Source organism: Herpailurus yagouaroundi, unplaced genomic scaffold, assembly GCF_014898765.1.
Source record: "Herpailurus yagouaroundi ecotype Mexico unplaced genomic scaffold, PumYag 77, whole genome shotgun sequence".
NCBI lineage: Eukaryota > Metazoa > Chordata > Mammalia > Carnivora > Felidae > Herpailurus > Herpailurus yagouaroundi.
The window spans coordinates 78,262,653-78,288,840 of NW_024412388.1; the positions used below are offsets into that span (position 1 = coordinate 78,262,653).

The following is a 26,188-nucleotide window of genomic DNA, read 5'->3' on the forward strand; positions in this document are numbered from 1 at the left end:
AAGAGTACTACTCTGAGTCATGAATTATTTAGGAGTTAAAAAATTTCCAAATCTATTGAGTATTTTTATTTTTTAATTTTATTTATCTATTTTTGAGAGAGAGGGCAAGTGAGGGAGGGGCAGAGAGAGAGGTGGAGAGAGAGAATCCCAAGCAGGCTCTGCACTGTCAGTGCAGAGCCTGACCCGGGACTCAAACTCAGAAACTGAATTGTGACCTGAGCAGAAATTCTTAATTGACTAAGCCCACAGGTCCCCTGTATTGAGTATTTTTAAATTATCCTTTTCTTGTTGATTTCTAAACTACTTGGGTTGTTGTTAAAAAACTTGACCGGTATAATTAAGTTCTGTGGTATTTGCTATGAATTCCATTATGGTCTAATAGTAGTCCATTTTTGTAAATATTCTGTATGTACAAAATTCTCAAATTTGGGGGTGCAGGATTCTATGTATATGGCCATTAGATCAAACTTAATTGCACTGTTCAAATCTTCCATATCCAGGTCTTTGTGATTTATGAACTTCTGAAAGTATTATGTTAAAATCTACTGATAGTACACTGTTACTTTGTTTGCTTTACAGCACTAGAATTTAAGGACATATATAAGGATATTAATAGCAGCAGGTATCTTCGCAAAACCCTAAAAACACCACTTCTAAATGTCAATCACCAGTGAATTGGCTAATTATATGAAATATTATGTAGCCATTAAAAAGCATGAATTTGTTCTAGGTCTATTAACCTAGAGGGTGGACCATGTTCAGTGAGAAAGGCAAGTTTCAGACTATATATATTGTGATCCAATTTTTAGTAAACAAAACAAAAATTGCTCTGTGAACACATTTCGTATGTTTGAGTTAGAAAAAAAAGGCTCTTGGAGTGCCTGGGTGGCTCAATTGGTTGAGCATCTGACTCTTAATTTCTGCTCAGGTCATGATCTTACCGTTTGTGGGTTTGAGCCCCACATCAGGCTCTGCACTGACAGTGTGGAGCCTGCTTGGGATTCTCTCTCTTCCTCTCTTTCTGCCCCTCTCCTGGTAATGGTTGCGCGCGCTCTCTCTCTCTCTCTCTCTCTCTCTCTCAAAATAAATAAGTAACAAATAAATAAACTTTAGGAAAAAGAAAAAAGGCTGTTAACATCATTTCTTCCAGAGAGGTGCCTGCCTGGGAAAGAGCATTAACAACTTTGCTTTATTTTACCACCTACAATGACCATGCTTTACTTTGGCAATTTAAGGAAAGTCCAGTAAAAAAAAGTGATGATCAGCACACACAAAACCTTATAGGAAGATATGCCATGTGAAAACAGCAAGTCACAAATGCTATGATACAATCTTATGCATTACAGTGACATGTACATGTTGATACGAACATAAGGAAATGCCTGGGAATACACAATAAATCCGTATTACCACCTTTAAGTGTGAGAATTATGGGGGTTGCTTCACTGCTACATGTCTGTATTATTTGCATTCATTTTATACATGTAAATTAATTGAATGTGCAGGAAAAAATTTGAGAGGATGCAATATAAAATGGCTATGGACCAAAAAAACCCCACAAAACAAAAAACAAAAAACAAACAACAAAAACCCCAGAACAACAAAAAGCCCAGACACATCAATGCAAAATTTTAAATACAATTTCAGGTAGTTAATAGAATCTCTGAAGCTAATCTATGGATTGCCTAGGTTTCTGCTCCCCACTTTAACGGCAGAAAAATTATTTGATCTGCCAATTTCTCCATCCTCTGAGAAGTGCTGGCTCCAGGACACAATATTGATCTGGAAAGTGGCTGGACTCTCTTCTGTAATGAGGACTTCGACCTCACTGGAGTGAAATGTTACTTAAGCCCCTCACCTGCTCCTGCTCTGTGGACACCTACCTGTGTGAAGTGTTGGGGTGAGGGGGATACTGGCCTCAATACCATTTGGGTCTGTTTCCAACCACCTAATTTCACTAATTCTCAAAAGGGGAGGAGAAGGTAGGGACATGTGACAGCAGTTTGTAAACATATATTCGATATCATAATTTAATCCTTAATAGGAAAAAACCAAGCTGTTGTTTTCATGATACAAATGTCTAGTGGGGGGTATGCCACATAGAAATTGAGCTTCCGACAGGTGAAGGAAGTTGCTGGGAAGGTAGGCAGATTATTCTCCTTAAGCCATACTTAGGAGGTTGAACTTTATTCTGAAAGCAAGTGGGGGAACTACTTAAAGGCTTTAACTGGAAAGTGACATGATTTGAGCCTTTTTTCATTTCTTTTGGTTGCATAGTGGAGAAAGAATTAGGGGGTAGCAAATCTGAAGTCTGCATACCAGTTAGGCTGTTGCAGTAATTCAGTTTTTAAAAAAAAAAAAATTTAAGGGGGCGCCTAGGTGGCGCAGTCGGTTAAGCGTCCGACTTCAGCCAGGTCACGATCTCGCGATCTCGCGGTCCGTGAGTTGGAGCCCCGCATCAGGCTCTGGGCTGATGGCTCAGAGCCTGGAGCCTGTTTCCGATTCTGTGTCTCCCTCTCTCTCTGCCCCTCCCCCGTTCATGCTCTGTCTCTCTCTGTCCCAAAAATAAATAAACGTTGAAAAAAAAATTAAAAAAATTTAAGTTTATTTTTGAGAGAGACAGAGTGCAAGGGGAAGAGGGGCAAAGGGAAACAGAGAGAGAGACACAGAATCTGAAGCAGGCTCCAGGTTCTGAGCTGTCAGCACAGAGCATGATGTAGGGCTTGAACCCACAAACTGTGAGATCATGACCTGAGTTGAAATTGGACGCTTAACCAACTGAGCCACCCAGGTGTCCCTGCAGTAATTCAGTTTAAGAGATAATGGGCCTTGGATTCTGGGTAACAGCAGCAGGAGTAGAAATAAACAGGTGATTTGGAGAAAGAGATACTCTAGAGGTTGAATAAACCTGGACTCATTAATTCGTGGGAAGCCAGAGAGGAGTCAAGTTAGATTTCCAGATTTCTGGCTTGGGCAGCTAAAAGGTGGTGGTGGTAATGCCATATCCATAGAGAATGCTGGAAGCAACACTGAGGTATTTGGAGATCCAAGTACATATTTTTTCCCATTCCTTGGCTCTAGGAGATGGACAGAAAGGCCAGGAATGGATTCAGGGGCCGACATCCACTTCTGGGTCTCCCACCATGTTTTTCCAAGAACAGAGACAGCTCCTGCTATCTACTTCCTCAGGTCTGTCCATTCTTTCCCTCTGTTCTACTGAGCTAGGGTTTTCTCTTAGCCTTTTCCCTCCCGACTCCTCACCAACACAGTTGGAGCAGATGATACATTTAGGACAAAGTCACAAGGAAAAAGTTATGTCATCCTGAGGGTAGAATTTAATGATGATAAAACAAGACACACATTAATAAATTGATATGTATCTTTTTTATTATGCACAGATAAAGGACTTAAAACTGTGGTTATCAAAACTATACATCTAAGCATGTTCATAAAATTGCCAACACATTGAACAGAGAAAAGAATACAACAGGGGTGTTCAAACTGGCCACAGGGATTTTAAGGGTACTCTTTTTACCCTGATAGATGAAACACAGCAACAAAATCAGGCTCACTCAGGAAAACCCAGAAGAAACACGCATTGTTTTTGGAAACTGATAATAGTCCTTTTTAGAAAAACATCTGTCAGTTTCATGAACAACCCCCAGATAACACAAACAGGAAAAAGGTCACACACACACAATTCGCCCAACCAAATGTGCTCTGTTACCACAACCATCACTCACACCATGAGGTAGTTACTGTACAAAATGACCAGCACGCATGTGCGCACCCCCCCACACACTCACAACCGCGCCCCCTACAGAACACACACAGAACATGGGTTTACAGTCTTATCACAGACAAGGAAAAGACCATTTTTGTTTGTTTGTGTAGACAATGCTCTAGAAGCAGCTCAGACAGAAGACACCTCTGACTTTAAAAACAGAGGAACTGCTGGTGAACACCACATGGTGAAAGCTATAAGGTATCCCACAGACACTCTGCCTGGGGAGTTTGGAGCATTTCAACAATAGCTTTGGCTTGGTCAAACACAACAAAAATGATCTCTGTGAATTAGAGTGTAGCCGGCAGAAGTAACGAAAGACTTTGTAGACAGAAGCATTTAACTGGAATATAACAACAGTTTTAAGGAAACTTGCAGAACTTGTTATAAACTCGAGCTTGTACTTTGTATTGAAACTGTGAAGTATGAAGTGATTAGAAATGCTGTAATACAAAACTGGGGAGAGAACACTTTTTTTAAAAAACATTTTTTAGAAACATTTCTGAGATACTTAGTTAATGACATTCACTCTCCAGTGAACATGGGATCGGGTTTATTATCAACACAGATTTCTTGATCTGAATAATACTTCTAACAGTAAGACCCGAACAATTAAAAGGTGATTTTTTTTCCTTCTCTTTCTTTTAAAATCTTTTGGTTTGTATCCATAAATTTGTAAATTAATTTTAAATTATTTATAAAATCATTGGCAATGTAGCATCTCTCTCAAAAATATACATTTAAATATAATCATCACAAAAGGTTTTAACCCTGTCCATCTAAAGAATTGGATCTGTTTAATACCTCTTAATAGATAATTTTGTTTTTAAGAGGATGGAAAGGGTTTTTTAAACAGCAAAGAACTGATCAAAAGAATTCACAGTAACTGAAATTAAACATTTCATATGGAGTAATTTAAATTTATCTAAAACACTTAAATATATCTTTATACACACATTTTTGTAGTAAAATATAGCTATATGTGACTTAAAGACTCTAGTCTTCTTTGAAGACATCTTTAAACTTTTTTATACATAGAATATGCTAAAACAATACATTCTGCTGAAGGTTAGGCAAAGCGCATTATTTTCAAACACAGGTAGCATAATCTAGGTCCTCCACTCTGATACCCTTATGTTAAAAAGTTAACTGAAGGAAATCAATTCTCTAATCTCGATCTTCATTTGTATGTGGAAATCTGCAAAATTTTCAATAAATCAATGCAGGCAGCCTGGAAATCTTAGCCCTCAAGTAATCTGTTCTGGTTAATATTATGCAGATTGAATATCTATACTTATCAAATCAGAGTATTATTCTATGATTGGATGATATGTCTATCATATGACAGATCAGTATCATATCAATGACTGTCAGTATCTCCACCTACTTGTGGGCTGACAGACACTGCCCTCAGGTCTTGGGTATCATCAACATTTTCTACTTAGGGTTCCATTCAGAGAACCAGGCACAACTTCCTTATTTTAAGGGCAGTGAGATTCACTTATGAATATTTTGGAGTAGAAGCTAGCCTGTTCTTTCTGTAGGATTTAGAGTCATTTGGGGGAGAATTCTGGAAGAAGATGAATATTTCTTTGCAACGAATCTATTCTCAGTAGTAAATGAATTGGCATGGCAACTTTCCTCGGCCTTCTTTTTTAACACAGACTATCAGTTGAGCTTATTTTAGCTGCAAAGTGGCATCATATTGTTCCATTTTAATGAAATCCATCTCAAATCCTTTTTTGAGGTTGGAATATATTTAAGGCAAGAGAACTAAAGCAGTCCACACGAGTGCCCTTTTCCAGATCTCAGCACTTTCTTGGCAGAATCGGTGACACTGTTCAGATAACCAACCAGAAACCAACAGGATCTGCCGTGCATTTGCACGAACAAGAGCTTCGTTTTTCACAAAAGGGTCTATTAACAAGGTTGACACGTTTTGAGTGGAAACACTAATTCTCCCAAATACACTTAAGTTGCAACTCTGAAGACACAGGGTCTTTTAAAAAGGGGAATGAATTTTCTCTTTTTCAACGGAGAAAACAAATGTGCCAGGTGACATGGTCTATACCTGTACTTGCATATATATATATATATATATATATATATATATATATATATACTGTGCAAATTCCTCTCCAACTTTAAAACTAAATTTGCCCCAATTTATAATTTTTCTCAGAACGCAATGTCATAAATGGGGACAAATATGCAGTCCCAGATTTGGGCCATTTTCTATTTCTATATGCTTATGAAGCAATACAAACTTTGCATTAAGACATTTTTGCAGTCGGTGTGCGAGTGTGGGACGGGGGGAGCAGGTAAGGTTATCAGCACTGGTTTTGGCCCAGGGCCCGAGAAAGGAATGTTGCTGCGATTTGTGTGTCAGGGTGCAGTCCCTGAGGGCGGCACCCTTCAAGCGGACAACATCAGCCCCCAGAGGGTGTGACAGCAAAGTGAGAAGTGTGCGTCCAGAAGGTGCAAATTAGACACGGAGGAACACACTGAGAAAATCTTGAAGTATTTCTTGTGTTATACATCTTGGTTCAGTTATACAAGGCTCTTTGGCCGTATCTCCTCACTGGTCCTACTGTCTGGTTATCATCCTCTCACCAACCCCTCGAGTCAGGGTAAATCTCGGGGCCCCAAATTATGGACAGTCTTACCTGGACAAAGCAGCATTTTGAAAACTGGCACGTGTTTCACATTGAAAACCCCCAAGCCCGGGCGGGGCTGGTGGAGAAGGCCACCACCTTGGCTTTCTCACAGGAGTTCTAGTGTGTTACAGAAGCCCAGGGGGCACACGTGTATTAGCCCTGGGCGGGGGAGGAATACAACAGGTGGCCTGCGTGTTGGAATTCACTCTCTCTTCGCAATGGCACCGCGCTGCGGCCTTCCGGCGCGGACACGCGGGGCGGGCGGCCGCCGGTCCCCTCCGGGCGGAGGCGGGGAGCTAGGCTGCGCTGCTGCTGGAGCAGGGCGTGCTCTGCGTGCTGCCGATGCTGTGCGCCGCGCTGCTGTTCTCCGAGGCCGGCGGGGAGGTGGGCACTTGCTGCCTTCCTGCCGTCTGCCCTGCGGTTAATGAAGAAAAGGGACGAAGAAACACGCGTGTTACGTGTGCGCATCCGTGACAAGGCCAGTTATTTCCCCCTTTGCTGTTCTATCTGATGTTTCTCTCCTCCGGGGGCAGAAGCAGGTAGACCAGGCCTTACACAGAAAGTGGTCCTGTTTGTTGGTGTTTTGTTTTGCCTGGTGAAAAGAGAACTGTTTACAAGCTGACCTATGATAGGCAGTGTTAGTGGCTAAGACTCTGACAGATGACAATAAATCCCCGGGATTTCAGTGCCCAGGACCTTTGAAGAAACCGCCACCATTGGTACCAACTGACCAGCCCCTGTATTCGGGACACACAGACTATCTCTTCTCATAAAGATACAGTCAGGTTTGGAGGATGAGACCTTTATTTATTTATTTATTTTATTAAAAAAAAAAAAAAAAAAAAACTGTTTTAACATTAATTTATTTTTGAGAGACACAGAGAGAGCACGGGCAGGGGAAGGGCAGAGAGAGAGAGGGAGACACAGAATCGGAAGCAGGCTCCGGGCTCTGAGCTGTCAGCACAGAGCCTGACAGGGGGCTCAAACCCCCAAACCATGACACCATGACCTGAGACCAAGTCACGTAACTGACTGAGCCAACCCGGGCACCCCAAGAGGGTGAGACCTTTAAACTGTACTGAGAGAGGTCTGCGGTACGGGGGCCTTTTTCTGAATATACTTGCTCAAAATGGGGGTGGTGAGCCTAGATTTTGCCCGAGCTACAGCACAGCCAAGTGCTGTGCGGCCCATGAACACAACCCAGCTGAGAAATGGAGGCAGGACAAGCCTGCTCTCGGAAAAACCTTTTGGGAAAGGAGTTTAGCTGTTGGCACACAGGGAACTGTGGTTGCCTGGGAACAACCTCCTCCATCCTGCAGTTCACTGGGGGTGCAGTGAGAATATCTCCTAACACATTAAGCATCCCACTTTTCATTACACATCCCACTGAATTTTAGCTAAACCCATTCCTTGTGCCAAATGTGCAGTGCTTTGGAGGAGGAGGAAACCCTGGGTCACCCACACACATGGTTTGCATTTAGCACTTGCAAACGGCCCTAGAGTGAAGTCTTTTCTTCAGCGAAACTGGTCTCAGGGCAGCCCTCAAAAAATGGCTCTGTGTAGGGAAAAGGGATCCATGCTCTCCAATGAAAAACACTGCATTTTCTCTGAAAAGTCAGAGCATAAACTTAATAATCTTCTGGTCAGCAGTCGCCCTCTTCTAATGTTGGAAGCCCCAGAGGGCCAGCTCTGTTTATGAATGAGCCTCCTCTTTCCCGGTCCTGCTGAAATACACAGCTATCAGCCAGAGAGATAAGCAACCCTCCACCCGCTTCATTAAAACAAAACACACAGAGCAAAGGCTCGACTCCTCAAGGGCGGGATCTCAGCCTGTTACTTCCATTCCCTTTCTGGGGCCCCTCAAAGGACTCTGCCAAAAGAGCAGCTCTGCAAAATGTAGAACCCGTTCATGCCTTCGCATCTGGTTACAGCTTCCCCTGTCACCCATTTTACAAACCACACAACTACAGCACACATTTTTGCATCAACCTCAGGGCATTTGTATGCTTGCTGCATTGTTTGGCCCGTGCTGTCTTTCCTCTGATTATCTTTTCTTCCGGGACTGGTGGGATAGAGAGAGGATAGGGGGCCAATATTCCTCAGAGGCAGAGAAACTGTATTTCCACTCTTCTTGGTTTTTTTGGGCAATCTATATTTTGGACGTTCCCCAGCATTACCCTCTACCCTTCATGTATGTATGTAATTAAAGATCTGGAGAAGTTTGTCTCCATGACAGTGACTTTCTGCCAGAAATTCACTTTCCCCAGAGTGGGAGCTTATTTCTAGAAGGAAATCAAATCTCTTAGCTATTCTGATGTCAAAAAAACAAAACAAAACAAAAACCCCAAAACAAACAAACAAAAAACCCCAAAGCCTCCAGGGACCCAAACAACTTGTGATATACTTTAAAAATTCAGCTCCCTTAAACCCACATGTTGATCCACACCCAGCTGCATTATTATGCTATTAGAAGGACTGATGGGGCCGTGCATGAAGTGCATTTTTGCAACACTTTTCTCCATTTAAAAAGAAAAGCAGCAGGAATCAACACTCCACCTTCCCTTTTTGGCTCACCTGGACTTCATTTGTTCAGCCTGATAGCAGCTAAAGCATGGTGGCCTTGCCTCATTTATTGACAGTGAGCGAGTCTGTCTCATCCAGAATTGGACACGGGCTTGATTATTCAGAGTCAGGAAAAGTGCCAATACTACTCCCTGCCCAGGAAGTATGAGTACTTGCTTTCTGATGTCTGTTTGCCGAATGTAATTTGTTGGCATGCCAGTTGATTTTAATCAGTGCCCATTAAAAAGGTCTTTCAGCTTCCAGTTTTGGAAACTCTCGTGCTAACGCAAAACACTGTCTAAAATGAAAACTCAAGCAAAGCAAAACAAAGAAGCCCCCTCTCCTCTCAAGATTGCAGGATGTATTTCACCACGGTGGACAAGTCAACTTAACCTAATAATCTACTGACCTCGAAGTAGCTACACCTGTGGTGAATGTTGCAAAACATACAGACTTGTGGAATCACTATGCTGGACACCTGACCTAATGTGACATTGTGTGCCGGCTATACTTCAGGAAAAAAAATGAGGAAAAAAAAAAAGCCAATCTACTGACTTTGAGCCAATGATGTGCCAAGCCAAGGAGAATCTTTGTCTGAGAATCTGCTCAGAAATACTGAAAATACTGTTTTTAGAAATATTAAAAATACCTTCTCCTACTGTGGTGGCTATTTTCACATGGATGAGATTTCTCACACGTTGTTAAAAGCTTTTACCTTCTTTAAAAAAAATTTTTTTAATGTTTATTTATTTTTGAGAGAGCAAGTGAGCGAGCAAGCATGAGTGGGGGAGGGGCAGAAAGAGAGGGAGACACAGAATCTGAGGCAGGCTCCAGGCTCTGAGCTGTCAGCACAGAGCCCAACGCGGGGCTCAAAGTCACAAGTTGCGAGATCATGACCTGAGCCAAAGTCGGAGACTTAACTGACTGAGCCACCCAGGCGCCCCAAAAGCTTTCACCTTCTGACAAATTACGACAAGGATTTTTTGTTGTCAGATGGAAGTGGTGCGACAGAAACAGTCACCCTGAGAAACAAAAGTTTGATGTGCAGATGCTTCTGCTTAAAAAGCCAACGGAGTTCCCCCGGGTTTTCTGAGATGGGCCCTTTGGCTTTCTGCTGTCTATCACAGTGACCTCTGATTTCCTGGAGCACTAACTCGTAACATATCCCTTGGGTGACTAATACAACCACCCTACTTCCGGAGAAGAAGGGCAGGGAGGACCCCAGAGCTAAGCAGAATAGGCCCACTTAGCAAATGTAAGGAACTGAAGGAAGGATCCTTACTCATGAACATCATAGTTGGCCATAAGGAGAAATGTGTTCAGTCTTCACGCTTTGCTCCTAAAATTTCAAACCCCACTAAGGAAGAGAGATGTGGGGAGGAAGGACAGTGGAGGAGGAGGCCTTTGGAAGAGGGTGCATTAGAAATAATTCCACCCAGTTCACATATTCGCCTGTGGCTGAGCCAAGATGTTGCTAGAGATGCTTTCAGAAACAGAAAAATATATTTCTTAAGGGATAATCTGTTTTATTTCTTTAGCTTGGCATGGAGTTGTCCAGATCTGATTTCCTGCCACCTCTTTGGCAGTCTACTTTACAACTGGATTCTTATCTCTGCATCTTGCAGCATGGCAGGTCCTGGGGAAGAAACTTCATCTCAGAAAGATGTGAATAACTTGAAGAGGCTCCACGGGGAAACAACAACAGAAGAATTTTAAAGAAAGGTGAGAGGAATCTCAATTATTTAGCCCAAAGGAGAATGTTTGCAAATATCACCCAAAGAGGATTATTATAAAGAAGAGCAGACAGCTGTGCTTTATCTCTCTTGAGGGCAGAACATGAGGAAATGAGTTGAAATGGTAGCACTAAGGATTTAGGTCACAGAGAAAAGAACTTGCTGATTATGGGGATTGGTTAGTTATAAGGGGAATTTATGGAATCTCTTTCTTGGAAGACACTTAAGCATTGGGTTGAAAACCATATGCCTGGGGATGGCTTAGCTTTAATATTACTTGATGCTGGAAAGAAAAAGATACTGTCTGCAAGGCCTATGTGTTGGTTGTAATTATGGACCAGTCAATGTCTCAACCTCCTGATATCCTAATTGTAATGATTTTACAAGCTTGCTCCCGTAAGGATAGTGAACTAGATAGACTACCTTTAGTTTATAGAAATGTTCATTCATTATTTATCATTTCCAAAAATGGTCCGTCTCCACTCTCCGAGCTAAAAGATTTTCCTTCTGCAGGCGAAACTCATCAGGAGGGGTACGTCTGATGTTGTTATAATTTATGAGGAAGGGGGAAGAGGTTCCAAGGCAGGAATTAAAACCCTTCAAAATGTCCTGCCTATCATTTTCTTCCTATATTCCTGCAGTACAGCCAACCTATTTGCCCCCACATTTTGGTTTTCTGTGGCTTATTTTACTTTAACTTAACCTGAGCACATGGGTGCCGAGAGTGGATTCCTGCCTTCTTTACAGTCGTACCAGGGCTCCCATCTGTTCCAGCTGCATCTTCCTGATCCCTGGGACTCAGCCTCTTGCCCCCTACCTTAGTCACACCTGTCTTCCTGCTGCTTCTCTCTGCACCTGGACTAAACTTGGGAGCCTGAAGAAACTTCAGACTTCTGGAAACATTTGAAGCCCCTAGAGATGCTCCTAATTAAAAGCTCTTACCTGACTCAGGTAAACCTAAGTAGGTGCTTGACTTTCACTTTAAGAACACATGGTATGTTCAACTGAAGACTGCTGAACAGAAACCTGAGGGATTGGGACAGGCATGCCTACTTTGAGACCTCAGCATTTTATATTGCTCTGTGGAATGCAGCATTCCTTCCACTCTTAGATTTTTGTTCTGCCTACATATCTGAGAAACGTTCATTATCTTACATTTTTGTAGGACTTGGGAGTTCATAAGACTTTTCACATGCATTCTTGCTTAAGTGCTCTCACCGCCAATGACCCTGGGCAGAAGGGGTCACGTCTATGTTTACTAAAGGGAAACATGGTTCATAGTAAGGTAACAAGACTAGAAGTTGAACAAACTAGATCTTCAAGTCCCAGGGCTGTACAGAGACACACATGGAGGGCAGCCTCGCCCCGGACCCCTGCCCTCTTCCGTCTTCCTCTCTTCTTCCTCTTATTATCATCACACTGTGAGTACATTCTGTTCAGTGGCCACAAAGGCAAGTTACATAAAGTAAAGATAAATGATGACAACCTCTAACCCACCCTCCAGCACAGTTTTGTCTGCAAAAGGAAGGTCTTTTAGCTTGGAGGATGGGGAGGCTCAATTTTGGAAACGATAAACAGTGACTGAATACTTCTCTAAACTAAACACAATCTAGTTCACTCTTCTTACAGGGGTGAGATAGTGAAATAATTCCAATTAGGATATCAAGAGACTGAGACATTGGTGCACAATGACCACCTACACGGAGGCCAAGAGAAAAATTTCACCAAAATGACACTGTACAGATTTTATTTTTAAAGTTTCTTTATTTATTTTGAGAGAGAGAGAGAGAGAGCGAGAGAGGGGCAGAAAGAGAGGGAGAGAGAGAATCCCAAACAGGTTCCATGCACAGTCAGCGTGCAGAGCCTGATGTGAGGCTCGAACCTATGAGACCGTGACATCATGACCTGAGCTGAGATCAAGAGTTGGTCACTTAATTGACTGAGCCACCCAGGTGCCCTGACACTTTACAGATTTTTTAAAAGGCATCAACCTTCAAGAAAGAAAAAAAGAAAAGCAGGAGTGGCGACAACATCAATAAAATATTGAAAGCTGGTGAAGAAATGGGTGAGTAGTAAGTGATGTAGCAGATTTAAGAGAGCCAGAACCTAAGCCAACAGTAAGAACAGATGAGCAACAACCAAGTTATAGTACAGAACCCTCAAAAATTCAGGAAATGGTGGCATCAGTTACTCGCAAAGACAGGGCAAACTTGAGGCTGCAGGCACTAGGGTTGACTGCTGCCGTATAAGCAGCAGTGAGATTTTTCTAAATCCCCTTCTTTACCCTGTGGAGTGGGACCCTGCCCATCCTCATCTGGGAGGGAGACAGGAAGTTCACTCTCCAGAATATGAAACTGAGGTTTCCAGGAGTGAACAACACCAGGACAGCTGAGAGCAGAGAACCCAACTCAAAGAGGAGGATTAAATGAATGTCCTGTAGGTTGGATGTTGTGGTGCCTAGAACGCTGACAGCCAGACCTGCACTCTCCAGGAAGAAAATAAGAAAACCTATTTTATAGAAAACCTGGTGAGGAAACCTCAAGAGGAAAGATCCAAAGATGAATTATTAGCAGTTACTCAATAAAAGGCAGCCAGATCACCCTAAGGGAAGTTCACAATCAGTATATCCCATCTATATCCTCAAAACTTACTCATTCTTAAATAATCCTATATTATTTTCAGAGGGATAAGATATTACACCCATAGGAATAAGATATATATTTTTAATTCATAGGAAAAATGGCTTGGAATTGAAACATTTGAATGCAGTAGTTAAAAATTCAGTAGGAAACGAAAAGATAAAGATGATGAAATCTCTTTGAAAATTAAGGAAAAAAGTAGGAAACAGAAAAGAAAGGAAAATTGGGGAATCATTCAAGAGGTTCATCTTTATAATGATTTCTAGAATGAGAGAACAGAGAAAATAGGAGTAAAAACAAATGATTCCAAAAATCTCAGTGCTGGAAGACATGAATTTCTAGACTGAAAGAGCTCCATAATGTATGAAATCCACCTAAGTCAAGGACTGTCATTGTAAAATTTCTCCCAGAAAACAAAACAAACAAAACAAGCCAGCAATTTGAATGGCTCTGAGTTTCCCAAAAGCAATCTTCAGAGCCAAAGGTCAATGAGGAGTGCTTCTAAGATTCTAAAGAAAAATTATTTATGACCTAAAATTCTGTACCTTGCCAAGCTGTCCACCAAGTGTTTGTATAAACTGAGGATATTTTCAGATATGCAAGGTGTGACAAACATTTACTTCTTATGTACCCTTTCAACAACGGAGGAAAAGACATGGAATGAATGACACAGGCCATTCAAAACTCCCAAGGTGCAGGGAATTCCCAGAACAGTAGTGAAGGAATATAAGAAGACAACAGTGTCCAATATAGAGGGCGGCCAGTTCAGACATGAACAGGTAAAAAGGCTCCGGGAAAGATTTAGTGAAGAAAATGAATCAGTGGAATACTGTTGTCTGAATGCATTCAGAAGAGACTGAGACAACTGGCAGAGGGTCAACAGATGAATTAGTAAGAAGCGTACAGAAAACTAAGCCCGCTGCCTGGGTGGCTCAGACAGTTGAACATCTGACTCTTGGTTTGGGCTCAGGTCATGATCCCAGGGTCATGGGTTGGAGCCCTGCATGTCACGCTCTGTGCTGAGTGTGGAGCCTGCTTGGGATTCATTCTCTCTCTCTCTCTCTCTCTCTCTGCCCCTCCTCTGCTCATGTGAGCAGTATTGCTCTCTCAAATAATAAATAAATAATAACATTAAAAAGGGGTTAAAAAACAAAACTAATGTGGGGAAGGAGGGGAGAGATAATCATCAATTCTAGGGAAAATTAAAAATCATACAGGAGAAACAATAATATACTATATAGCTAAATTGTGATTAGCATTTAGGTAGTTATAATATAAACAATAAATACTGATCTACCCAAAATTTGACTATAATTCTGTTAAGAGGATGGCAGGGTTAGGGGACAATCAGGGGCATATGAATGTATAATTGGGACACAGTGATGACAACTGAATTATCATTTTCCATTGTTGAAAGAAAAAGCCTAAAGCTGTTAAGTCAAGAAGTTGCAATACTATACTTCTATTATTTCAATATATAGATTAATGTCCAAAACAATCAGCTAAGAGTCAGGAATGGTGCTCTGAGGAGCAAGAAAAGGGAGTGGGGCAGTAGGGGGCTCATGTTCTTCTAATAAGTCTTGTAGAACTATTTCAGTCTTTAAGCTATGTGCATATGTTACTGTAATAGGGCTAAAAAGTTTTACTAAAAAATACAAGTAAATACTTTTGCCCCTCACATCAAAAAAATGACAGATACAATTCTGCATAGGATTTTTGGGACCTTTAAGAACTACAAGTTTGGGACTCCTGCACTAGCCAGACTCGCAGAAGCATGAAGATTCTATGGTTCCTTTCCAGCACCATTTCTATTCTGACTGTTACTCCTTTTTGTGGTATCTTAGTAGATAATGTAAATTTTAGGAATGGAGTTTTTCAGAGTTAATATAGCCCTCAGGAGGTATTGCTTATGGTGCCCAAAGCTGTGATATGACAGAGGACGGATCCAGCTTTTTTAGACTGACACACGTTCCAGGTATGGAAGTATGTATCCACAATTCAAACACATGACTTGGTTTGGTGCTCTGTGCTTGGATGGAAATGAAGAACATAAAGAGAATTTGTCTGAATTAGGGGCTGTTTTTGACACAGAGGCAGATGCTGCTTGAACCCCCAAATATACCATACAAAGTCTGAGTTTCACAGCTTAGACTATTGTGGATGTTGAATGCATTGAGTCTGTGTATACATACCTCTCTCCATTGACTACTGCATTAGAATCTCTTTTCATCTAACCGTGCTGCTAGCTGATCCAGGTAGGAAACTGAAGGAGTTCTGGACAGGATAGTACGACTGGGTTCTGAAGTGGGCCTTTTTCACACTTATATGATGTTGGTTTTCCTTATGAGAAGTCTTTAAAATGAACCAGAGGCTACAGCTTTTAATAAAAAGTCATTCTGAAGCTGTATCATATGTGATGCTAGCAGGGTTAGAGCCCAAATGACAGTGTCTATAAACCTTTTAACTTCCAAATCAGTGTAATTTATATTGCTTTGGAAACCATAACAGGAAGGGTTTTTGGCTTTGTTTTTCTTTAATCTACTTCCAAACCTATTTCTATATTAACAAAATGTAAAAACTCCTCCCCTTCAGTGTCTGGTTTGTGGGAGAAGGGAGCAGGAACGACAAACCTTGGAATTTAATGAGCAGACCAATAAATGCCATAAAACCAAGCTTTGCTTTTTATCAGGTTTGTGACCATGGCTGTGCGCAAGAGTCTGGGATTATCGGAGTGAGTTTAGTGGGGTGTGTGCCAATAGTGAGTGCCATGTGGTAGCCCGATACTGCCTGGACCTGGCTGCCTGGCCCTACCCGGCCTGAGATGAACTTGCAGGGTTGAGGGTGTAGCTCCATGGCCAAGGCCAGTCATTGCTCTCAGCAGGCACATGTTAAGCATAGGTGGATAACCAGCCCATATAAAATCCTCAGGGCGACAGAGTCTTTTTGGCGTAGTTCCAAGTTCATTCCCAAAATACAGCATCAGCTGCCAACGGCCCTAGAACCTCACAGCCAGGCAGGAGATTGGGAAAGATTAAAAGGAACTGCTAGCATGAGATCTGAACATGTCAGTACGCCTCTGACAAATTACTTACTCTAAAATACTACTCTGCTAAAAGCCGTCCCTTCTGGTGCTTATATGAACTGTTCATGAGGAAGAATATGCCTAAATTGATTCCCAGCGGTTTGTATATCCTCAGAATCATTACATTTAGGATTAAGAGTCTCATTTTCTCTCTCACATGATATATACCTCACTCAAACATCGCCAATTGGGAACAATAGTTTGAGGACTCAAAGCTCCACTATCACAACTCCTAAGCTTTTGCTTTGGATTGTGTGACTTTCCATGCTAGGCACAAATGGATCTGATCTCCTTCGGCCATAATCTAAAATATCTCAGCCAGAGGATGCAGTATTTGAAGTAAAAATTCTGCTTAGGGATTAAGAGGTGACTTCTCAAAATGCCCTTCTGTGTTTCGTCTCCCTTTAAAGCAGTCATCTTTTTAGCTTGTCTGGTTGAATGGCCCTAGGTAAGGCCAGAGATCATGGCGCTCATTCGTTCAATGGAAAATCAATGAAATTCTAAAAAGAAAGGCTGAACCTGCCACTGGCCTCGGGCTGATCAATCAAGCACAATTTACCTAGGTTCATAGTATAAACTCAAAGTATCCAAGGACACATAAGCCTAAGTAGCTCTCTAGACATACCCCAAAATGCATGTCTTTCTTTCCTATGTCTATCTGCAAGGAAACTAAGAAAGAAGCAACAGAAGGAAGGTCCATTTGTTCCTCCCCCATCGCACTAGCCTCGCCCCTTGCCAGGCCTGCATTCTGTACTGGGGTCAGAACAGGTTCTCTGTTCAGGCCAGAATGTTTCAACCTTGGGATTGAGGGGAAGGGGAAAGAGGGGGGGCGTGGCATATCAGAATGTGGGGGAAGGAGGAGCACAGCTTGAAAACAAAGTGCCTTGTTTCACCATTTTTATTTGTTTGCAAATCATGAAAATATATTTTAACTTTTTTTTTTTTTTTAATTTATTTTTGAGACAGAGCATGAGCAGGGGAGGGGCAGAGAGAGGGAGACACAGAATCTGAAGCAGGCTGCAGGCTCTGAGCTGTTAGCACAGAGCCCGACACAGGGCTCGAACTCATGGACTGTGAGATCATGACCTGAGCTGAAGTCAGATACTCAACCAACTGACCCACCCAGGTGCCCCTCATGAAAATATATTTTAAAAATTTAAACAATTTTATGGAAGAAAGACATGAGAAATTTATGCTTATCAAAGAGGGCATGGCATGGGTTTTAAAAGGGTCAAGAAATTCTGGTGTAAGCCACCGAGACTGGGGATTCTGGTGGGCAGTGTGCAACATCTTAGCAGAGAGGATAATAAAATCTTTGCTTCCTTTTTCACTTCCTGCCCATTCATATATCTGCACTGAAGTGTTTAGCTTTGAGGCAAGGGTTTGTATTTCTGGTTTGTCTACGTTAATTGTCTTTAATTCAACCCTAACCACAAAATAGCTTTATTAGTAGCTAAACTTGACCAACATTTCAATTGCAATTAACATAGTTTGAACATTCCTTTTCTTTACTTTCTTTCTTTTTTTTTTAAATGTTTATTTTTGAGAGAGAGAGATAGAGAAAGAGCGAGTAAGCGAGTGCACTAGCAGGGAAGGGGCAGAGAAAGACTGAGACACAGAATCTGAAGCAGGCTCCAGGTTCTGAGCCACCAGCACAGAGCCCGACGAGGGGCTTGAACCCACAAAGGTATAGATAGTGACCTGAGCTAAAGTCGGATGCTTAACCGACTGAACCACCCAGGCACCCTTGAGCATTCCTTTTCTAATGGTGCTTCAGGCACACTGTATTTTTGCAAAACCCCATTTATGCCAAATACATTCATGTGCAAACGGTAGGGATGAACTTTCTTTCTCATTCGTGAGTCCATCCATTCATGCAACAAAACCCTGAAAGGTTGCCTGTGTGGCAGACATACAGGATTCACAGCAACTACTATCTGACAGTCACACTCACCTGTGTGAGAATAGATGTACCACAAGGCCCCTGTCAGGAGTGCTCCGATCACAAATGCTGCAAATGCGATGCCCATCACGGTGAGGGTGTCCAGACCATGGAAGATCTCTACAAAGGAAGGGAAGTCAATGCATACTTTCAGTGGATCTGCATTACACGTTACAATTTTGTATCTGTGCCACAAGCACTGTTGGGAAGGCTGAGCCCTAACTAATAAAACAAGGGTGAAATGAGGATTCCAAGAAAATGCAATGTATTTGAAACTTGCATGTTTTTTTTTCCCCCAAAAGGAAAATAAAATGATCTGATTTCCAAGATATCCTCCTCAGTTTGCAGCCTCCGTGTGAAGATGCTTTGGAAAATGAACTTCCATGATCGAAATGTGACCCACAGCAAACACTTTGAACAATGATACGAGAAAACACACTTCAAATACTCTACAAACATGTTTTCATGAACATTTACAAGTATGAGAGATGACCGGAAGAAAGGGAGTGCCAAGGAGGAAACATGAGGTAAGGATCGACTCTTCCTATAGATTTTAACTTTTCAGTGGTCTCAGCTCAAACCCTCCATCTTAACAATTATGTACTGTATCATTTAAAACAACCTACTCTTTAACACTTTTCCAACCGTGATCTTTCTACGAGGGGGACGGAAACATGTCTCGGTGTGGAGGGATGTCAGTTTTATGGTCAGCAAAACACATAAATAGAACCAATTGTTCCTCCACTTGGCAAAGATGTTTATACTTGAAATTAATTCCAGGCTACAGAAATAGAACATTTCCTGAGAACCACCTTCTTTGAATCACTTATAAAAAGTTAAAATCACTTTCTAAGAGAGAATGGTTTTCAATAGGATAAAATTTCCAAGGTGTCTTTTTTTTAATATAAATTTAAGGTGTACAATCTCCCCAATGTTTCAATACCATGTTCCTCTCCAGTCAGAAGCAACTCCAGCTGATCTCCATATGAGTTAAATCACTTTGCCTTTCATCTCACTTCAGTGTAAAAGATCTAATTGTAGACAAATATGACTCCCCGAGTAGCCCCAGAACTAACTCGTAAGGGCTCAGGAAAAGTAGGTCATGCTAGCAACGATTCTAGAAATTAGGAATTCCCAACCTGGTGGCTACTCTTCTAGGCCATGTGTTCTTTGGTGTGTTAACTTCTGGAAAATGGGGATTGCACTATTTCACCTGCTGAAGGCAGGGAGTGAAGAAAAGGAGTTTGTAAAAGGTCTGGGATCCTGAGGAAGGAGTAAGAACTGGGAAGAACTCTAGAGGTTAAGATGAACCAAGTCATCAACACAATTTAGTCTAGTCTGCAGGTATTAAAAGATGATTTGCCTTTTTATGCTTACAGATGCAAAAGAGAGGCATGAATGAAAGTTTTTAGTAAAACTTCTCCGAAATTCTAAAAATAGAGATGTCATTTATGAAAATTAGACTGGCTAAGTATGAGAGAAATGCGTCCATATGTGTCTCTTTGTGGGTTCATGATAATGTTCCACAATATTGTTCAAGTAAGATCCTTAACTAGAACAGTATAGTGCTTTGCATAAAGGAACTCACTAGATCTTCATGTGTAATGTGATGCGGTCAGTAATGGAGACTGACCCAGACAGTCGTAGGGAAGAAAAAAAAAAAAAGCAGAGATTCTCTTCACAAGGCAACACCATCTAGAAGAGCTTCTTGGGTATACAGCAGGAAGCCCAGGCTCTAGTCCTGTCTGACTGCCAATTATAACCACAGGCAAATCTACCTAAATCTTTTGGTTAGAGTTTTCGTCCAGAGTGAGTGACAAAATTGGCCCGGACTATTTCCAATGCATCATGTTGTAGCAGTTGGTCTCTCTCTTTTTTTCACACATGTCCCCCCAGGGCCTCCATAACCGCCCCTCGCCCCCCTTGGACTAGAGACTGTCTAGAAGACCCAGCAACTAGTTCCCTTAGCCCTACTTCTCTGAGCAGGTAATTACTGTTGATGATGCATAAGCAAACCACTCCCATAGCTGTAAGTTAATGCTTTTAGATCACAGCTAATACAGGTATGCAAATAATGAACTCTTCTCTCTAAAGCTAAGTAAGGCCACACATGCCAGTGGGTCAACAAATTCATATTTAAAAGAGGCAGACAGGGGAAAAAAACCCAGAAGGATGAAGGAAGGACAGAGGAAAGGAAAAAGAAAGTACGAGATTATGAAAAAATGGGGGAGAAGAGGAATGGGAGCAGAAGTCTCCTTATCAAAACTCAAAGTTTGCCAAATGCTCCATAACCAACTCATTCTTATAAAAAGCCCAGGAGGCTTCATTTCAAAACAGATGCGTAAAGACTTACGTGGAGGAACTGGATTTGGTTCCTTAATGCTTAGACTGGTTTCTGGAAAAAAAAAAAAAGAAAGAAAGACAGAAAAAATACATAAATCATGATGCATTCCACAGAGAAACCAAGTTTTAAGCAAAAGGTCATCAAAATCTGAGCAGAGACTGCCACTTTCCTATTTGTTAATAAATACTCGGTGAAAGCTTTGTCCATTATCCTCTTTAGATGTCAAAACTGTAACATGGGTTACTCAGAAATTTTAAACACTGCACTTTGTTAACCATCAATTGTATAGTTCTCCAAATTGAAGAAAACCTGAAGGCCAACTTAAGGAATTTGAGTGTGACAATGTGTGTGTGTGTGTGTGTGTGTGTGTGTATGTACATACCTTTATATTAACAAGAGGATATGATACCTTCAAATACCATAATTCTCCAGTGTATTCATGATGTTCTTCCACTTTAAAAAAGTTCTTTTACTTTAATGTACACAAATTTTGTAAAAATGTCTTTATTCTTCTTAGTGCTATTATCTTCTAGTGCAGCTCCTTTTCATCACACATCTGCATTGGTTACAGAGCTTTCCTAACTGGTCTTCTTATCTCCACCCACTGCCCTGCTGCCTCTGCCCCAAATATTTCCTCCTCTATATTTTCCCCCACACTGAATTTTCCAGAGCCCAGAGTTGATTAAGTTATTGTCCTGATTAAACTGCTCCATGACTTCCTGAACTTATAGGAAAGAAAATCCAAGCTCTAGCAGAGCACACAAAGTTCTGCCTTCCTCCTCTACCGACCTGTCTATAGTCTCCTTTCCTAGGGGTCCTTCACCCATATTTATTTAAGCTCCCTAACTTTTCCATGCTGCTGTATGTCATCACACTTTGCAAGCCATTCCCTGAAATACCCCTTCTCCCCCAGACCTGCACTGTTGGTATTTTTGCCGGGAGGCCTTCTCTGACTCTCCCACTGCCCCAACCTCCAACCCCAACCAGCAGGGCTGGTCTCTACCCTCTCTGCTAATTCCACCGCACAGTTTTTGTACGTATACTACATCACATTGTAATTCTCTACATTTTTTTCTGCCCTGAGGGCAGGGTCAAGTTCTTCCTTATCTGTACATCTTCAAGGCTCAGCCTAGCATAGAATAGGCTGACCAGAAATATTCAGTGAAGGATCATTAGATTGTTCATATGCTTTTGAAAAATGGACACAACAGAAGAAGCCTGGAATAAGGCTATATAGAAGATGCTTTGACATTCCTATAATTCTTTCGTGTTCAAATCTCATTTGAGGTTCACACCAGCCCTGTGAGGGATGCAGAAAAAGAATTCTTATCACTATTTTACAAATGAGCATCCTGAGACTCTGATATCATGTGACTTGCCCAAGGTCACAGCTGGAAAGCATCAGGGCAGGGGTTGATCCCAAATTCCAGATTCTACTTAGTAGGCTAATGACTAGGGAATGACACTTTGTCCTTAACAGGAAAGCACTGATTAAGAAGATACTTGTGACTAATGGTGAGAAAAGCTTAGATCATGAACTAAGAATAAATTTTATTTACTTTATTTTGAGAGGGAGAGAGGGAGAGAGAGAGAAAGCGTGAGCAAGCAGGGCAGGGGCAGAGAGAGAGAGAGAGAGAGAGAGAGAGAGAGAGAGAGAGAATTCCAAGCAGTCTCCATGCTGTCAGCAAAGAGCCTCACGAACTGTGAGGTCATGACCTGAGCCACAATTAAGAGTCAGACGCTTAACCAACTGAGTCACCCAGGCGCACATTGTATTTTATATATATATATATATATATATATATATATATATATATATATCTTTTAGAGAGAGAGAGCATGTACAAGCAGGGGAGAGAGGCAGGGAGGGAGGGGAAGACAGAGAGACAGAGAGGGAGAGAGACAGAGGGAGAGGGAGAGGGAGAGGGAGAGAGAGAGGGAGAGGGAGAGGGAGGGAGAGAGAGGGAGAGAGGGAGAGAGGGAGAGAGGGAGAGGCGGAGAGGCGGAGAGAGGGAGAGAATGATTCTTAAGTAGGCTCCCCATTCAGCATGGAGCCCGAAGCAGAGCTCTATCCCACAACCCTGGGATAATGAATTGAAATCAAGAATCAGACACTCAACCAACTGAGCCACCCAGGTGCCCTAAATTTCATATTGTTAGGTGACTGGAAAAAAAAAAAACCAAAAATATTTTATGACATATGAAAATTATGTGACATTCAAACCTATTCCATAAATAAAGTTTTCTTTGAACATAACCATGCTCATCGTTCGTGTATTGTCTACTGCTCGCACTTACACGCTACAAGAACAGCACCGAGTAGTCAGGGCTGGGACTGTATGAGGAAGAAACCAAAAACACTATCTGGCCCTTTAGGGAAATAGTGTGCTGAGTCCTGGCACAGACTCTCCCCCGCTCTTTAGAGTTTCAAGTGGTCAGTGTTTAGCACCTTTCTTTTCACCTCCATTTCCACTCCATAAAGAAGGAACACACACCTTGTGCTGGAATCCACAGTGGAGTGAAAAGAACTTATGAAAAACTGACCAAACAAGCAGCATTCGAGGTCATTGTTTATAAAAATAAAGAAGCTACACAGGATTGTAAATTTTCAGGATTAACCATCGCAGCTGGGCTGCAGCACAAGTATCCTGGTCCAGCTCTAGGGAAAGGAATGCTCCCGGATGAATCAAAGCCACCACAACTGAACAGTGCCCCCTGGAGTTGTGCAACACGGGGGCACGAGGGTGAGGACATGTGAAGGTTATAATGAAATAGAATTACTAAAATTAAAATGATTGCGTGTTTTTAAGAATCTATTTCAGTAGGCAGAACACACACCGACTACAAAATGCACACAAGAGACTGTCTCCTAGGGGTTTGGTCCTATCAGCCTATTGGCAGTGATAAAATAGTGAAGGTGATGTCTTACATTTATACATGTGTATAGTATTTTACAATTGACAAAAAGCCTTCTCTTGGATTTTCTCATTTTAAACTCCCAAGAACCCTATGAAGTAGGGGTATCTAACCACAAAATTCTAGTTCCAAGATGCAGTGGTTTGATTCGCTGAACTAAGTCCAAAGGCATTTAAAGGTCTCTATAGTGTTCATCATGTGAGAAATATACACGCGTCTGGGAAGAGTTCCATCCAATCAACCGCCCATGGCTAAACTTTTTCACTCAGAATCCCTAAGTGGTTTTAAATAATGACTCTCCCCAAAGGAGACCTCACATGTGAGAATTTGGGTTTTAGAGCAAGGCCTCTGTGATGGATGGCATTGTTTTAAAACTCTTAATGGACTTAGCCTATGATCTAATCCTTTTCCCCCACCCCAAATAGGGGCCTTCTCGCAGCTAAACAGAAACATTTGGTGCTTATTTCCCCCGGGGTGAAGTTCCTCCATAAACAATAACAAGCACAAGCTGCAGCACTGAGGTTACAGGATTTTACCCTCCTTTTGGTTCCAAAAGTCCCCAATAACCCCTGTGTATGACTAAAGGAGCCTGATCTCCGCCGGAACCCTATAATCGAGCTGGCATGCCGAAAGGAAAACGGGAACGCGGCGATATTTACTTTTGGTTTAAGGGTAAGATGGTAAGAAAGGAATCCTTGCTATTGCTGCAAAGAGAATTTTAACAATAGAGATTCATTTGCAGAAAGAACAAACTATAATCAACATTCTGAATTAAATCTTTTCATATACTCTTGAGCAAATTTTGGTCTGCCTCTAGAACCAAATTTCAGTTTGTTGGGCATGGTTTTCATAAACGGGATATTTCTGGGGTTATGCATGAGTAACTGACCACAGCTTTGAGCTTCCAGTTTTCAATTCAGTTCTCCTAAATATGGTAGGATCGAGCAGGCCCACAGGGGAACAAGGTGTCTACTTGGTACCCACATCTATTGGTGTTTGGCAAAGAGGGAAAGATAGGAAGATGAAGAAGCTGGGGACTCAGGAGGCCTCTGTGCAGACCCCATTTAACGTGCAGTTTTTACTAACTTCACTGTAAATGAACCCCTTTGCTGGTTCTTTCAATATTTATGGCATTCATTCCAATTACCCTGTCACTTATCCGCACCCTTCCACTTGATCACTGGTTCTTACCTGGGGTGATTTTTGCCCCCTGCATCCCACTGGGACATGTGGAAATATCTGGAGACATTTTGGGTTGTTACAATGGGTAGCAGAGGGGTTTACTATGGGCATCTAGTGGACAGAGACTAAGGATGCTGCTCAAAATCCTACAATACATAGGACAGCCCTCTACCCCAAGAGTTATCCAGCTCAAAACATCAAGAGTCAAGGTGTAAACCTCTGCACTACACAAGGCCTTACAGACGGGTTTACTATGTGCCGAGCATATAGTGGGTACCAATAAACATTTTTTGAATAACTGTAATTATCATGTATATCTTATACTGTGTATATCTCCCCAAAACAACCTTCATGCTGCTTTCAGAGTAGTCTTCCTAAATGATTTGATCATTGGTTCCTTACCCAAGGTCTTTTTTTTTTTTAAAGATGTTATTATTTTTAAGTAATCTCCACATCCAACGTGGGGCTCAAACCCACAACAGTGAGGTCAAGAGTGACATGCTCCACCAACTGAGCCAGCCAGATACCCCAATCTTTTCGACGGTTCTTAAATTTTAGAGGTGCATGCTGGAGTATTTATGGATGACATGAAATGTCTGGATTTCCTTCAAAACAATCCAGGGACAGAAAGTGGTAAAACAAGTTTGGCCATAAATTGGCAGCTGCTGAAACTACACGGAGGATACATAGTAGTTCATTCTTCTATTCTATCCTATCCTATCCTATCCTATCCTATCCTATCCTATCCTATCCTATCCTATCCTACTCTCGTATATATTTAAAATTTTCCAAAGTAAAAAGTCCCTAGATACCTCTGTCCCTTACTGGATAAAGACTGAATGTCTTGGTCTGCCAGTTAAGCATTTCTACCATCTTTCTACTCAGCTTCCCCTCATCTCTACTTCAGCCTGAGGACAAAACCCGGCTGGGTGCTTTAGAGTATTTTTGTTCTGGAAAAATCAAGTATGTTCCAAAAAGTAACGCCTCTCTTGGATTAACTTCCAATTGACGTTTACAGCTTTCCCTTTCATTCCCCTTCCACCCCTACTCCCCACAAAAACCCAGTTTGGCTGAGAGGTTAAGAGGAAGGAAAGGAAATTAACATTTACCAAGTGCCCATGATATGCCAGGTGCTGTCCTGAGCACACTTATTTTTAAAAAGTTAGGTAGTGGAAATTCAGTATTTTGAACATTTAACTTGCTAAAAATTACATATTGTATATAAATCATGGCAAACTTGGGGGTGATGTTTATTGTTCTTTCTCACTCATTTTTTTTATATGTGCCCTAAATTTCAGACAAATGATTATCTTCCCTTTCACCATTTTCAAAAATCATCACTGCTGT

At 41.7% G+C, this 26,188-nt stretch overlaps 1 protein-coding gene across 4 annotated transcripts in view; it reads right to left on the reverse strand.

Annotated features, from left to right (window-relative positions):
- Positions 1–6,292: 6,292 nt before the first annotated feature.
- The window catches only part of TGFBR3 (transforming growth factor beta receptor 3), a 205,943-nt gene continuing 186,047 nt past the window's right edge, over positions 6,293–26,188 (reverse strand). For 2 of the 4 annotated variants that reach the window (XM_040470957.1, XM_040470958.1), the window contains 3 exons: positions 20,753–20,794; positions 18,412–18,519; positions 6,738–6,856 (listed from right to left, as the gene is read on the reverse strand). In XM_040470957.1, coding sequence (XP_040326891.1) covers positions 6,738–6,856; positions 18,412–18,519; positions 20,753–20,794 — 269 coding nt within the window. Of the gene's footprint in view, positions 6,857–6,904; positions 7,034–18,411; positions 18,520–20,752; positions 20,795–26,188 lie in introns of those variants that run through there. The other 2 variants (XM_040470959.1, XM_040470960.1) reach the window with 2 other exon arrangements.